Genomic DNA, 16,916 nt, shown 5'->3' on the forward strand with positions numbered 1-16,916 from the left:
GGGACAGCTCTCCGGATTTGGATAGTATGATTAGCAGTCCTGGGTGCTCGTCAAAGCCTCCCTGTGCTAGCTCTATTCCCTTCATTGTATATCTATGTTGCCCACTCTTCCAATATGCCACAATTTGCACCTTTCAGGATTAAATTTAATTTGTCTTTTGCGCAATTTCACGGGCCTTCTGTGAACTGTATCTGCATCATCCATCGTCCATCCTACTGCTCTCCTCGGTGTGACACCCTACGCAGCCTCACTGAGCTTCCAATTGGCTTCTGTATCCTGGTCGTCCCACAACAAGGAAAAGGAGGAAAGAACTTGCATTTATATAGCGCCTTTCACCACCTCGGGACGTCCCAAAGCGCTTTACAGCCAATGAAGTACTTTTAAAGTATAGTCACTGTTGTAATGTAGGAAACGCTGAAGCCAATTTGCGCACAGCAAGATCCCACAAACAACAATGGAATAAATGACCGGGTAATCTGTTTTAGTGATGTTGGTTGAGGGATAAATATCGGCCCAGGACACCGGGGAGAACTCCCCTGCTCTTACCAAAGTGGTGCACTCAGTTCCCAGTCCCACACTCCATTTCTCGCAATTACTCTGCTTCCTTTTTTTTTGGTACGAATTCTTATCCATTCCAGCATTTTACCCTGGGTTACCATGGATTCTAGATTAATTAGGCTGGGGCTCTTTTCTCTAGAAAAGAGATGACCGAGGGGTGACCTGATAGGGGTCTTTAAGGCTATGAAAGGCTTTGATAGAGTAGACGTAGAGAAAATGTTTCCACTTGTAGGGGGAGACCAGAACTAGGGGTCATAAATATAAGATCGTCACTAATAAATCCAATAGGGAACTCAGGAGAAACCTCTTCACCCAGAGTGGTTAGAATGTAGAACTCGCTACCACAAGGAGTAGTTGAGGTGAATAACATAGATGCATTTAAGGGGAAACTGGATAAACACATGAGGGAGAAAGGAATAGAAGGATGTGCTGATAGGGTGAGATGAGGAGAGCTGGGAGGAGGCTCGTGTGGAACATAAACACTGGGTGGCCTATTTCTTTGCTGTAAATTCTATGTAATTAGTCGTCTTTGCTCTGGGACTTTGTCAAAAGCCTTCAAGTCTAAATAGAGACTTCAGTTATCTATTTTGTTTGTGATATCCTCAAAAACAATCTGAGTTTGTTGAGAGGGACCCGCCCTTGTGTGGAGCAACGTGTTTAGGAAACAACAATACTGAACGGAAGCCACCTCCAGTGAGGTTTTACACGGAGTGCAAGAGTGTGGAGACCTTTGGTGTGCAGATACACGGGTCAGTAAAGGTGGCTGTGCAAGTAAATAAGGTCATATGGAAGGCAAATAGAACCCTTCATTTTGTGTTTGAGGCTTAGAATACAACAGCAAGGACTTGTACAAGTGGGATGCTGGAGATCTGAAACAAAAACAGAAAATGCTGGAAACACTCAGCAGGTCAGGCAGCCTCTGTGGAGAGAGAAACAGAGTTAACGTTTCAGGGCAATTAGGGATGGGCAATAAATGCCGGCCTTGCCAGCGACGCCCACATCCCGTGAACGAATAAAAAAAAAAAGGTCGATGACCTTTCGTCAGAACTGGAAGATGTTGGAGGTTTAACAGATTTCAAGCAAGTGCAGAGCCGGGGAAAAGGGGGCGGGTGGGGGGAGGAAAGAACAAAGGGAGAGGTCTGTGATAAGGTGGGGGGCAGGACTTGTACAGAACTTTGGGGCATTGTGTGCAGTTTGGACACCCCATTACAGGAAGGACATAAAAGCAATGGAAAAGATGCGGTGTAGATTCACTAGGAAGTTACCAGGGACGAGGGATTCCAGTTATGAAGAAAGACTTGAGAAGTTGGGTCATTGTTTTCAACAGAGCTGTGATATTTAATGGGTAACCTGATGGCAGTCTTGAAGATCATGAGGGGTAGCCCAGTGGTTATGGTATTGGACTAGTAAGCTAGAGGTTATGAGTTCTAAATCCCACCAGGGTAAGTTGTGAAATGAACTCAATAAATCTGGTAATTTGTGGGCTGGCACCAGATAAAGTGACCATGAAAATTGTTGGATTGATATTAAAAATCCAACTGGTTCAGGAAAGGGAACCTGTCACACCCCTCCATGTGACACCAGTCCCACATTATGCGGTTGACTCTAATACCCTGAGGTTGACTAGGGACGGGTAATAAATTCTGCCGGACCCTCATCCCAAGAATAAATTGAAGGTGAAAAGAACCCATGTGTGGAAGTGCATGAAGGGATACTTTGGTATAGTGTTAAGTTTCGACACATGTCTGGGGAGGCCTATGGCACAAGACTCAACACGTACCAAGTTTAAAAGTGGATTTCCAAATGATGTAAATACAGAGCAGGTCAATCAACATGTGTAAAGAGAAAAGACCAGTTACTGTTTTGGGAGTTAACACTTGATCACAACCTCACCTCCGAATCAGTGTGGGTTCACGAGGACATCCCCAGACTGGGTTGGTTGACAACATCTATTATCAATCTCTTCGTGCAATGTGTTAATGTTTTCCTTTTATTGTTTCTCGTCCCCCCACCACCGACTCCATCCCTCTCCCTGGCCACTGTCTGAGGCTGAACCAGACTGTTCGCAAACTTGACGTCCTATTTGACCCCGAGATGAGATTCTGACCACACATCCGCTCCGTCACCAAGACCGCCTACTTCCACCTCCGTAACATCGCCCGCCTCCGCCCCTGCCTCAGCTCATCTGCTGCTATAACCTCATCCATGTCTTTGTTACCTCTAGACTTAACTATTCCGATGCTCTCCTGGCCGGTTTCCCATCTTCCACCCTCCATAAACTTGAGCTCATCCAAAACTCTGCTGCCCGTACCCTAACTCGCACCAAGTCCCGTTCACCCATCACCCGCCTGTGCTCGCTGACCTACATTGGCTCCCGGTCTGGCAACACCTCGAATTAAAAATTCTCATCCTTGTATTCAAATCCCTCTGGCCTCACCCCTTCCCTATCTCTGTAACCTCCTCCAGCCCTACAACCCTCCGAGATCTTTGCGTTCCTCCAGTTCGTGGAGGGCCAGAGGAGAGTGAGGTACGGATGTGGCATAAGAGTAGCAGGTTTGGTGCTAACCAGGAGATGGTGAAGTGGTGGTGAAGGTCTCCAAAAATATTAATAGGTATAATGAGGGGAAAAATTTTGCAGGGCTATGGGGAAAGGGCAGGGCAGTGGGACTAATTGGACAGCTCTGCCAAAGTACCGGCACAGGCACGATGGGCCGAATGGTCTCCTTCTATGCCCTGTGATTTTATACAGGGAAGCCTAGTGGTTATGGTACGGGACTGGCAACCCTGAGTTCACTATGGCAAGTTGTGAAGTGGAATCGAATAAATCTGGTCACATGAGCTGGTTGCAGTAAACGACCATGAGAGCCGCTGTTTATATAAAAAAAAATCCCCTTCAGGGAAGGGAACCATGGAGCCCCCACCCGGTCTGGGCCTACAAGTGACTCCAGTCCCACACTCAGTGGTTGGACCTTAATCCCCTAGGGATGGGCAGTAAATGCTGCCTCGCCAGTGTCACCCACATCCCGGAAACTAATAAAACAAAAATGGAGCAAACTATATTGGATATTAGTTTTAAATGACATTTGCGTCTGTACTTTCTGTGCCCTTTTCACTGTTTTAGAAATAATTTCCCAAAGCTACACACTGAGGATTTTTTATTTTGGCCACCTTGAATTGCATCTCTTTTATGTGCATCTCTTACGAGTGGTAAAGTGACACTGATTGCACAAAGAAGGTAAATGATTTGGGTTAATCTGCCTTGCGAGTATTTCTTCGGAGCAGTATGTAGGTCTGCGCCAGTAATTGGGTTAATTCCACCCGACAAGTATTTTGTTTGAGCCTCTGTGTTTGTGAAATAGTTGAGACATCAGTACATCCTGAGGTGTTATTTTCCCTGCTCTGATCAACGGCTCAATTCCGTTGTGACCCTGCAAATTTCCAGGAAGCAAGTGATCAGCTGACTTGTGTGTGCAACGTGTCCTCGCAGCACTGAAGCTGAAATTGGGACATTTTACTGCATTAAAGGCGCTATCTAAATGCAGGATATTGTCATTCCATGGCCTCGCCCCCCTCCCTATCTCTGTAACCTCCTCCAGCCCTACAACCCTCCGAGATCTCTGCGCTCCTCCAATTCTGGCCTCTTGCGCATCCCCGATTTTTAATCGCTCCACCATTGGCGGCCGTGCCTTCAGCTGCCTAGGCCCTAAGCTCTGGAATTCCCTCCCTAAACCCCTCCACCTCATCACCTCTCTCTCCTCCCTTTTTAAGATGCTCCTTTAAAACCTATCTCTTTGACCAAGCTTTTGGTCACCTGTCCTAATATCTCCTTATTTGGCTCGGTGTCAAATTTTGTTTGATAATCACTCCTGTGAAGCGCCTTGGGACGTTTTACTACGTTAAAGGTGCTATATAAATGCAAGTTGTTGTTTGTTGTACAAATGCAAGCTTTTCAGAGGGGAAGTTTGAAGGTAAAGTTCATGATTTTTTGACATTGATGCGTCCTGTGGATTTGCTTCTTTCTTTGTGACAGGGAGCGGCCAGCAGCAATTCCAATCGAAATAAAAAGTATAGATGACACTTCCAATTTTGATGAATTTCCTGAATCCGACATCTTGCAGCCAGGTATGAAGGAATTGATTAAACTCTTTTTAGTGCTTCAGTCGAGCATTTGAAAGACACAATAGCAAAATGTTTTAAATTCGCTGAGACACAAACCAGGGTTCTTGAGGCTTGTCGTATAGATGTGTTGCAGCAACTTTTTAATTAATTAGACAAAATTGTAAAACCAGTTATTAACAAAAAAAAAATAGGGAAAGGTTTACCCAATTAAAAGCTTCTTTTCATATTGTTCTATTGGTGCTGTAGGACCCTGACCATAGATCTGAGTCGAGCAGAGACATTGAAGCAAAGCACCTGTTTTTAACGGAGCCTAAGGGGGTCGTGGGCTTATCAACACCGGCAGCTTTACTATGGTGTTGCCGCTGCCTGTGGTGAGCCAGTGGCCCAGCCCTTAGCCCAATATAAAAGCAGCTAAACAACACTCTTGTTATACGAGGCCCCGTCTGCCTGATCAGGTGGATGTAAAAGTTCCCACGGCACGTTCCGTGGGGAGAGCAGGGGAGTTCTCCCCGGGTGTCCTGGCCAATATTTATCCCTCAACCACCGAACAGGTCAATTATCATGTAGCTGTCCGTGTGAAGATTTTCCTAAATAATAACTTCATTGGCGGTGAAGTGTTTTTTGGGTCATCCTGAGGACGTGAAAGTCTCGATACAAATACGTTCTTTTATTTCCTATTTCTAAGTCCATTAGCCACGTGAACTGTTGGTGAAAAGCGTTTCATTGTTGGTCAAATCCCAGTGCCTTTTTTCTTCGAATTTCAGTGCCAAACACAACAGAATCGGATTATAAATCTAAAGACTGGGTATTCATCAACTACACGTACAAGAGGTTTGAAGGTCTGACTGCGCGGGGAACCATCCCTTCCTACAAGAAAGCAGGGAAGTTGTGAGGGTGAAATGAACTGCCAAGCAGCTACACTAGCCTGTGTCTCTCCCCTCCTGGAGTCCTGTCACACATCCAGAATCTCCAGGTCAACAGAAATTCTACTGGATTAGGATCTCCTCTTCAACAACGAAATTTATTTTATTTAGACTTGGGTTGGCAGAGCCAAAATGAGACGTCCTTTCATCGATTCTCTTCCCTAAATGATGGTACTTCGGTTAAACCAGCGGGCACTGTTTTGTTTCTGTATTGGATGTTCTAATTTAAGGTGTGTGTTGGTATTCAGTGCAGCGAACTGTTACCAGAGCTCGGGATTTGTAAGATGTTCCATTTATACCGTACGTATGACTGAATGTGAATGGATTGTTTGCAGTGAGTTAGTTCTGAACTGAGACCTCATGAACTCAAGAGGTACATGGTATCACATAATGCACAAGCATTTTGAGACCGTGGCCGTACTCTGCCGCTCGACCTTGCATGGGCTGTAAAGAACGGGCTGTAGCATTCTACTCCATGTAATTAAAACTCACCGTCAGCTGTGGCTCAGTGGGTCACACTCTCACCTCTGAGTTAGAAAGTCATGGGTTCAAATCCCACTCCAGAGATTTGAACACAAAATCTGGGCTGATGCTCCCAGTGCCGTACGGTGGGAGTGCTGCACTGTCGGATGAGTCGTTAAACCGAGGTCCCAGGTGGACATAAAGATCCCACAGCCACTATTTTGAAGAAGAGTAGCAGAGTTCTCCCTGGTGTCCTGACAGTTATTTATCCCTCAACCAACATCACAAAAAGCAGATGATCTGGTCATTATCACATTGCTGTTTGTGGGATCTTGCTGTGTGTAAATTGCTGCATTTCCTACATTTCAAAAGCACTTCATGACTGTAAAGCACTTTGGGACGTCCTGAGGTTGTGAAAGGCGCTATAAAAATGCAAGTCTTTCTCCCAACCTCCCCCACCCCCCGACAGCTACAGCCCTGTAACACTGAATATAGTAAAGATTCCTCTCCCTCATCTCTTTCTGTACGATGAGCAGAAAGTTCAAGTTATCTCAACACTAAACTTGTCAACTGCCTTGTTTCTGGCTCACAGCTGTACCTCAAGTAGCAGACAGTAGACTTTCACAATACTAATTCCCTGGGTACCAGAAGAGCTAACTTAAACTGCGAAAAACATCCCCTGAGTGTGCGGTATGAGTGCGATGTACAATCGAACGCTTGTGGTTTTTTTTTTGCTGAGCGTCCCTGTGTATTTTTTTGCCTGTAGAAGTCTGGTTTGCAAAGGGCCTTTAGATGCGATACCTCCCGATGTTGCGAATGATATTGTGCCACATTCTTGTGTTGCAGACTTTCTTGTTTTTTTAAAAAAACCAAAGATACTGATGTTTGAAATGAAGTTTTGTTTCCAAGGACGAATTTGTTCCTGGGATCCCACAGATCAATTTTAGGAATATTCCATATCGAAATGTTGTACATTTTCTTTTTCTTTTTTAAAAAAATCAGTAAAGCAGTTTTCTTACCTTTTTTGGTTTTTTTTTATTTGGATGGATGTGAAGAAACACATCCTTTATCTCTCGTTCTCTTTTATTTTCTTTCCCTCTTCCTTTTCCCCCTCCTCTTTCCTTTCCCTCCTTCTCTTACCTTTCCCTCCCTCTCTTCCTGTCTTTCTTTCTTTCATATCTGCATTGTGTATAGGTGATACTTTTCACAAATTAATTTTTTGTTTTCTGGCCCTCCTTTGACCTGAAGCATGGCTGGGTTAAGCTGTGTTCCGGCATTTACCGGTGTCTCTTGACCCAGTGTTGTATGTCGCCAATATCTCAATATGACCGAGTGGAAGCTGAGAGACGACCCCACATGTGAACCGGAGAGCCAGGGCCAGCACTCGGAACACTGCCTGATGAGGTCCCCCGTCAACATCCCAAACTCCCAGAGATAAGAGACAACACGTGAACCTGCCTCTGATTTGGGAGTGACAATCTGCAATGAACTGTAGCTCGTCTGATGCACCCTTTAATTTATAATTAATGGACAACATTTTCAGCTGATTTAATTTCATTTGGGATCCTAGAAACAGGAGGAGGCCATTCAGCCCCCTTTGAGCCTTCTCTGCCACTCAATCAGATCATGGCTGACCAGTACCTCAATCCCATTTATCTGCCTTTGCTCTATATCCATTGATACCCTTACCCAACAAAAATCTATCAATCTCAGTTTTGAAATCTCCAATTGACCCCCAGTATCCATCATCTTTTGGGGGGGAGAGAGTTCCAGATTTCCACCACCCTTTGTGTGAAGAAGTGCTTCCTGATTTCACTCCTGAATGGCCCAGCTGCAATTTTAAGAGTTAATAATTTTATATCATAGAATCATAGAATCATAGAAGTTACAACATGGAAACAGGCCCTTCGGCCCAACATGTCCATGTCGCCCAGTTTATACCACTAAGCTAGTCCCAATTGCCTGCACTTGGCCCATATCCCTCGATACCCATCTTCCCCATGTAACTGTCCAAATGCTTTTTAAAAGACAAAATTGTACCCGCCTCTACTACTGCCTCTGGCAGCTCGTTCCAGACACTCACCACCCTTTGAGTGAAAAAATTGCCCCTCTGGATCCTTTTGTATCTCTCCCCTCTCACCTTAAATCTGTGCCCCCTCGTTATAGACTCCCCTACCTTTGGGAAAAGATTTTGACTATCGACCTTATCTATGCCCCTCATTATTTTATAGACTTCTATAAGATCACCCCTTAACCTCCTACTCTCCAGGGAAAAAAGTCCCAGTCTGTCTAACCTCTCCCTGTAAGTCAAACCATCAAGTCCCGGTAGCATCCTAGTAAATCTTTTCTGCACTCTTTCTAGTTTAATAATATCCTTTCTATAATAGGGTGACCAGAACTGTACACAGTACTCCAAGTGTGGCCTCACCAATGCCCTGTACAACTTCAACAAGACATCCCAACTCCTGCATTCAATGTTCTGACCAATGAAACCAAGCATGCTGAATGCCTTCTTCACCACCCTATCCACCTGTGACTCCACTTTCAAGGAGCTATGAATCTGTACTCCTAGATCTCTTTGTTCTATAACTCTCCCCAACGCCCTACCATTAACGGAGTAGGTCCTGGCCCGATTCGATCTACCAAAATGCATCACCTCACATTTATCTAAATTAAACTCCATCTGCCATTCATCGGCCCACTGGCCCAATTTATCAAGATCCCGTTGCAATCCTAGATAACCTTCTTCACTGTCCACAATGCCACCAATCTTGGTGTCATCTGCAAACTTACTAACCATGCCTCCTAAATTCTCATCCAAATCATTAATATAAATAACAAATAACAGCGGACCCAGCACCGATCCCTGAGGCACACCGCTGGACACAGGCATCCAGTTTGAAAAACAACCCTCGACAACCACCCTCTGTCTTCTGTCGTCAAGCCAATTTTGTATCCAATTGGCTACCTCACCTTGGATCCCATGAGATTTAACCTTATGTAACAACCTACCATGCGGTACCTTGTCAAATGCTTTGCTGAAGTCCATGTAGACCACGTCTACTGCACAGCCCTCATCTATCTTCTTGGTTACCCCTTCAAAAAACTCAATCAAATTCGTGAGACATGATTTTCCTCTCACAAAACCATGCTGACTGTTCCTAATTAGTCCCTGCCTCTCCAAATGCCTGTAGATTCTGTCCATCTGAATACCCTCTAACAACTTACCCACTACAGATGTCAGGCTCACTGGTCTGTAGTTCCCAGGCTTTTCCCTGCCGCCCTTCTTAAACAAAGGCACAACATTTGCTACCCTCCAATCTTCAGGCACCTCACCTGTAGCGGTGGATGATTCAAATATCTCTGCTAGGGGACCCGCAATTTCCTCCCTAACCTCCCATAACGTCCTGGGATACATTTCATCAGGTCCCGGAGATTTATCTACCTTGATGCGCGTTAAGACTTCCAGCACCTCAGTCTCTGTAATATGTACACTCCTCAAGACATCACTATTTATTTCCCCAAGTTCCCTAACATCCATGCCTTTCTCAACCGTAAATACCGATGTGAAATATTCATTCAGGATCTCACCCATCTCTTGTGGTTCCGCACATAGATGACCTTGTTGATCCTTAAGAGGCCCTACTCTCTCCCTAGTTACCCTTTTGCCCTTTATGTATTTGTAGAAGCTCTTTGGATTCACCTTTGCCTGATCTGCCAAAGCAATCTCATATCCCCTTTTTGCCCTCCTGATTTCTCTCTTAACTCTACTCCGGCAATCTCTATACTCTTCAAGGGATCCACTTGATCCCAGCTGCCTATGCATGTCCTCTTGTTCTTGATTTCCCCCACCAGAGGAAATAGTATCTCTTGTATCTACTCTATCGAATTCTTTAAACATTTTAGATCAGATCACCCCTCAATCTTCTAAACTCAAGGGAATTCAAGCCTAGTCTATGCAACTTGTCCTCATAATTTAACCCTCTATGCCCCAGTATTATTCTGGTAAATCTGCGCTGCACTTAACTGTTCAGAACTAATTAATTTCATTCACCTGCAGTTACACTCTTGTGATTTCATTTATCCTTTCTGCTATCGCAACTTGCAATTTATATAATGCCTTCAACTTAATAACAAGTAGAAGACAACAGACTGAGTGGAATTGGGAGAAGTTGACTGAAAACAGTCAAAGACCTCATGGTGGAGAGGGGAAGCCTGAGGGGCTTTATGCGACTCCACTAAGCGAGTAAGTGATACACACAAGCTGAGTGAGGGGACTGTTGGGGTGGGGGAAGGAAGGTTGGGATGGAGGGCAGGTGAGAGGTGGAGCAAAATCCATGGAGGGTTTTGTAAACGAGGGCGATGATTTTAAATTCAGTGCTTTGGGAGACAGGGAGCTCCTGTAGATCAGCAAAGGACAGTGGCGATGGGTGAGTAGGAGGTCTAAGTAGGGAATTTAATGGGGACAAGCAGATTTTTGGACAAGATGGGAGTTTGTGTAGGGAGGAGCTCACTAGACTGGCGAGGGAGACATTTAAGATGTTGAATCCTGAGCTAAAAGCATAGCTAGCCTCCACCTCTACCCAGTTGGTTTCTTGGCAAGTCGCACAGACTGGTTTTGAATTACTGAACAAGTAAAGATTGCCCAGTTGGGCATCAGTAAATCCATCAATATCCAACTGACAAAGAATTACCAATAAATTAAGTAAGGAACTATCGAACTCCTGCTTCCTACCACACATGTTAGTAAAAAGTTACTCTTTCACTTTCTGGACATTTAACTTCAAGTCAAGTCAGTTATGTGGTAATATGAAGTATGCACTAAGCAGGTGTCCCTAAATTTAGGATCATATGTTCAAGATTAGCTAGCTCAAAGTTGAAAGAAATTTCCTCGTCTGCTTACACACCAATGCATTGCTTCTCCCCTCAGTGCCTTCCCACTCCTCCTGCTCCAATTTCTTTCTTGGTCGACTCCTTTCCGTTTCATCCTTCGTCCCATCCTCTCCCCCACCGCCCCCCCCCAGACATCCCCTTCAAAAGCCCATGTCACACCCAACTTCACTTTGACTCCCTGTTTCTCCCTGATGGGACTGGAGCAACCCTGTTTCCCACTGGCCGTAGCTTTCTTTGAATATCTCTGCTCATTATTCTTGTGTCACTCTTTCTTGTACCCTATGGCTGTGCCCTTCACATGCCCATTTACTGCTCTTTCACGCTGTGCGGTTTTGCCCGATCCAGTTTGATCTGAATCCGAATGTTGTGAGTTCAAACCATGACCGTGATCTGACATTTCAATGTGACAGTGAGGGAGTGCTGCATTGTGGGAAGTGCCATCTCATGGGTGAGATGTTAAACTAAGGCTCCAGCTGTGTGTTGAGGTGGACAAGGGTGGAGACCTCCTAATGGCCTGGCCAAGATTCCTCCTACAACCAACACCACCAAAGAAAAAATTACTGGTCTTTTATCTTATTGCTGATTTGTGTGACCTTGCTGAGTGCAAAATGGCTGCCGTGTTTGCCTACATGACAACAGAAGTTACTCCCAATGCAATTACCATATATATATATCCTCCCTCTCCATCCACCTCTCTCATCTATCTCTATCAAATGATTGTGGGCAAGGGAAGGAAACCTGCTGTCCTTACTGTCTGGGCCATATGTGACTCAACTCCCACACCAATGTGGTTGACTCAACTTTCCCTCTGAAGTGGCCTAGCAAGTCACTCAGTTGTATCAAACCTGCTACCTAGAGGTTAAAGAAGAAGTCCCACCACCAGCACCTTCTCAGGGCAAGCAGGGATGGGCAACAAATGCCGGCCTTGCCAGTGACGCCCACATCCCTAGAATTCATTTTTTTTTTAAAACGTGGACTGGTTGGCCTGTTTCCATTGCAATTTCTACGTTTTTCTCCAAGGACTTGTTCTTACAAGAAACTTGCTTGAAACTTATGTAGAATTTACAGCACAGAAACAGGCCAATCGGCCCAACTGGTCTATGCCAGAGTTTATCCTCCACACGGACCTCCTCCTACCCCTTTACATCTCACCCTATCAGCATATCCTTCTATTCCTTTCTCCCTCATGTGTTTATCTAGCCTCCCCTGAAATGCATCTGTGCTATTCGTCTCAACTACTCCATGTGGAAGCGAATTCCACATTCTCACCACTCTCTGGGTAAAGAGACTTGTCCCGAATTCCCGATTGGATTTATTGGTAATGATCTTCTGTTGATGCAGATGATGAGGGACTTTCATCCCGTTAATCTGGGCTGAGTTCAAACTTTGATCGTGGAGGTGACACAGAGTGATAACCCACTCTATCGCCCGGACTCTCTCAGCCACCATCTGCCAATATTTTCTTGTGTCGCTATTCTGTTGGTGTTGTCTACTCTCTTTGGTCTTTCTGAGCTCTTCACTGTCAGTGAGCCTGACTCCTCTTTTTAAGATCAATCTCTCTTTGTATTTTTTTTTCCTTTGTCAGTATCAATACTGACCGTCTTGGAAGTTGGATTGGCTCAGTTAGTAACAGTCTTGTCTCTCAGTCGGAAACCCACCTCCCCAATAGACCACTGGTAGACAATGCCACGGTGTAGTGAGAGGGTTTTTAAAAAATCTGCAGTCTGGCTCTCTGCGAGTTGCTGACCTGACTTGGATTTAATTCTCTCAATCCTTGTGGCTTCACCCCTGTGCTCGCTGATCTACACTGGCTCCCTTCTGGCAACGCCTCGATTAAAAAAATTCTCATCCATGTTTTCAAATCCCTCCGTGGCCTCGCCCCTCCCTAGCTCTGTAACCTCCTCCAGCTCTGCAACCTAAGACCCTCCTTAAAACTTACCTCTTTTGGTCAAACTTTTGGGCACCTACCCTAATGTCTGCTTCTTTGGATCGGCGTCAAATTTTGTCTGATTTACACTCCTGTGGAGCATCTTGGGAGGTTTTACTACGTTAAAGGTGCTATATAAATGCAAGTTGTTGTTGTATTCAGCTACTCTGTCTGGAAGCATCGTTAATCATGTTGCCTGTGTGTTGAGACAAAGAAACCAAATCACCTCCTGATTATTGGTGAAACTTGTCATGTGGCTGGCATCTGATAGGTGCTATAACCAACTGGGGAGCGTTTGAAGCTGACACTGCAAGCCAAGGTGGACTGGCCATCACCACATCAATTACCTCAATCAGCACAAAAGCCAATCTCCTCCCCCATAAAACAACAAACTGCAGGGAACAATGGAATGTTCAGTCCGCCCCACTCCCCAGGATAGGGGGTCGCCAACCCTCCAGAATTGGCCCTGGAGTCGCCAGGAATTGAATGTTAATCTCCAGGACACCGCTGCTGTGAGCAAAACCCGGGAGAAAAAGCATAGGGGCGATTAAGCAAACTAGTGTTTTCTTTTAAATTTTCTTTGAACAATTCCGTTTATTGGTTACAAAAATATTGGAGATGGGGAAAAAAAAGGTCTGTTTGACTGACGGTCAAGAATCATCCAATCAGGTAATGAAGAGTCTATTGGCTTTCCAGTTGGCTGTAGGGAAGGCAGAATGTCGCGAGGATGGACGTGTTGGGAGACCAATGGCTGGAGTAGGGGGGGTGGATCATTTGGAGGCAGGAGATCATGTGACGAGACCTCCAGGAATACGTCCAACCAGAGTTTGCAACCCTACCCCAGGGGAGTCTCCGTGATGTCAGCCCCAGTTTGTGGAATTCACTGGCTCCCTCACTAAGCTTTACCAATTTACTTTTCTGCAGAAACACCATTGCAGTTATTAAAGGGTTAATTATTGAGCCCGATGATCCATAGTTATTACAAAAGGCAAAGGATATTGTTGGCCAGGGGCTGCGGTAACCTGAGACGTCAGCCGGTGACCTCCGGTCAACAATATATATTAATGAGCTGGACTTGGGTATAGAGGGTGTAATTTCAAAGTTTGCAGATGACACAAAACTCGGAAATGTAGTAAACGATATGGAGGATAGTAACAGACTTCAGGAGGACAGAGACAGACTGGTGAAATGGGCAGACACATGAAAGATGAAATTTAACGCAGAGAAGTGTGAAGTGATGCATTTTGGTAGGAAGAATGAGGAGAGGCAATATAAACGAAATGGTACAATTTTAAAGGGGGTGCAGGAACAGAGAGACCTGGGGGTGTATGCACACAAATCTTTGAAGGTGGCAGAACAAGTTGAGAAGGCTGTTAAAAAGGCATAAGGGATCCTGGGCTTTATTAATAGAGGCGTAGAGTACAAAAGCAAGGAAGTTATGCTAAACCTTTATAAAACACTGGTTAGACCTCAGCTGGAGTATTGTGTTCAATTCTGGGCACCACACTTTAGGAAAGATGTCAAGGCATTAGAAAGGGTGCAGAAGAGATTTACTAGAATGGTACCAGGGATGAGGGACTTCAGTTATGTGGAGAGGCTGGAGAAGCTGGGGTTGTTCTCCTTAGAACAGAGAAGGTTAAGAGGAGATTTGATAGAGGTGTTCAAAATCATGAACAGTTTTGATCGAGTAAATAAGGAGAAACTGTTTCCAGTGGCAGGAGGGTCGGTAACCAGAGGACACAGATTTAAGGTGATTGGCAAAAGAGCCAGAGGCGACATGAAGAAACAATTTTTTACAAGAGTTGTAATGATCTGGAATGCACTGCCTGATTCAATTGTAACTTTCAAAAGGGAATTGGATAAATACTTGAAGGGCAGAAACGTACAGGGCCATGCGGAAAGGGCAGGGGGATGGGACTAATTGGATAGCTCTTTCAAAGAGCCAGGACAGGCACGATGGGCCAAATGGCCTCCTTCTGTGCTGTGACATACCATCACACTAAGGCAGTTCCTGGAGCTTTTGAGAAAGTTGCAGTCATCCCTTCACACCAGCAGGGGACAGTATTTGCACAGTTTTTGAGTGGTGATGAGTCACATCGGGGGAGAATTTAAACTTCCCGGCCGGGTGTGAAACTGGCCTTTCAGATCGTCCGCTCGCTATTCAATTCATTTGCTTTCCATAAAAATAAAAACCAAGCTGTTCCTATAATTACATAGAATTACATCCAGTCTACAGCATAGAAACAGGCCATTCGGCCCAACTGGTCTATGCTGGCGTTTATGCTCCACACGATCCTCCTCCCTCCCTACTTCATCTCACCCTATCAACATATCCTTCTATTCCTTTCTCCCTCATGTGTTTATCGAGCTTCCCCTTAAATGTATCTAATTCGCCTCAACTACTTGTGTAGCAAGTTCCACATTCTCACCACTCTCTGAGTAAAGAAGTTTCTCCTGAATTCCCTATTGGATTTATTGGTGCCTATCTAATATGGACACCTAATCAGCAACACCAGTTTTATACCCAGGCAGCAGTTAAAAACCTAGCCCATCATTAAAGATTCCTGGTACTTCTATTCCTCCCATATTCTTGCATTTTTAATTATTCATTCTCGTCACTGGCAAGGTCGGCATTTATTGCCCATCCCTAGTTGCTCCTGACAAGGGGGTGGATGCCTTTTTCTTGAACCATTGGTTGTGGTTTTGATACAACTGAGTGGTTTGCTAGGCCCTTTCGGAGAACAGTTAAGAGTCAACTACATTGGTTTGGGACTGGAGTCATATATAGGCCCAGACCGGGTAAGGACGGCAGGTTTCCTTCCCTAAAGGACATTAATGAACCAGTTGAGTTTTTGTGACAATCCGACGGTCACTTTTACTGATATCAGCTTTTTATTTCCAGATTTTTAAAACTGAAATCAAATTCTCAAGGTGCCCTGTGAATACACGTTCACTTGGATTATTAGTCGAGTAACATGACCACGTACCTGATCTCTTCGTCACCTTCTGTTAGCGATCTTCACACCCTTTTGTAAATGTAAATTCAGTAATCCTCTACCCCATCGAGGAGCGACCTTCGAGGGGAGCGCTGGTCAGAGAGGCAGCTCCAACACTCAGCGCTGATTCTCCAGTTCATGCTCCCTCTGAGTCTTGCCCCTCGCCGATTGGGTCTCTTGATGCTCTTTTCACTGAGGCGATCGGTGAACGGCATCCGCCAGCTTTCAAAAACAGGCGTTGTCTGCCGTTAAACCCAATCCCCGGCTCGCTGAGGCACTCAACACCCCTGTCCCTTCCCCCTTCCACCGCCTCTCCCCAGCTCCCCTCCCCCACCTTTTCTTCTTGTTCAACCCCAGGAAGGGCCTTGATTACTGATCAATCCTCAATTCCCACAAAAGGGTCCTCACCCCAAACATTAATCGGACTTCACATTAACAGATCTGATCGAAGTTTATAAGATATTAAGGGGAACGGATAGGGTGGATAGAGAGAAACTATTTCCGCTGGTTGGGGATTCTAGGAGTAGGGGGCACAGTCTAAAAATTAGAGCCAGACCTTTCAGGAGCGAGATTAGAAAACATTTCTACACACAAAGGGTGGTAGAAGTTTGGAACTCTCTTCCGCAAACGGCAATTGATACTAGCTCAATTGCTAAATTTAAATGTGAGATAGATAGCTTTTTGGCAACCAAAGGTATTAAGGGATATGGGCCAAAGGCAGGTATAAGGAGTTAGATCACAGATCAGCCATGATCTTATCAAATGGCGGAGCAGGCACGAGGGGCTGAATGGCCTACTCCTGTTCCTATGTTCCTAACATATCCGCGGCACTTTGCTCTACCGATAACTGGGAGAATCCAGCTTGGGCCACATGTCACGTCAAATGAACGTCCAGCGCCATGTCTAAGTAGTGCGATGATACACTTGTTAATCTCCAATAGTCCCTTGTGCTACTCTTAAAGGAATCTTCGTCCTGTGAATCACTCTGCAGGGCAACAGGGCAGAGTGGAGCAATGTGATTGGTGAGGCAGTGTTATC

General features: G+C 45.1%; 1 protein-coding gene across 2 annotated transcripts in view; it reads left to right on the forward strand.

Moving 5' to 3' along the window:
- Window positions 1-7,084, forward strand: part of LOC137334508 (serine/threonine-protein kinase 38-like) — a 57,494-nt gene extending 50,410 nt beyond the window's left edge. For both annotated transcript variants that reach the window (XM_067999225.1, XM_067999226.1), the window contains exons 13-14: window positions 4,589-4,680; window positions 5,442-7,084. In XM_067999225.1, coding sequence (XP_067855326.1) covers window positions 4,589-4,680; window positions 5,442-5,569 — 220 coding nt within the window. In that variant the 3' untranslated portion in view covers window positions 5,570-7,084. The remainder of the gene's footprint in view (window positions 1-4,588; window positions 4,681-5,441) is intronic.
- The last annotated feature ends 9,832 nt before the right edge of the window (window positions 7,085-16,916 follow it).

Source organism: Heptranchias perlo, chromosome 18 (assembly GCF_035084215.1).
Source record: "Heptranchias perlo isolate sHepPer1 chromosome 18, sHepPer1.hap1, whole genome shotgun sequence".
In the NCBI taxonomy this organism is placed as follows: domain Eukaryota; kingdom Metazoa; phylum Chordata; class Chondrichthyes; order Hexanchiformes; family Hexanchidae; genus Heptranchias; species Heptranchias perlo.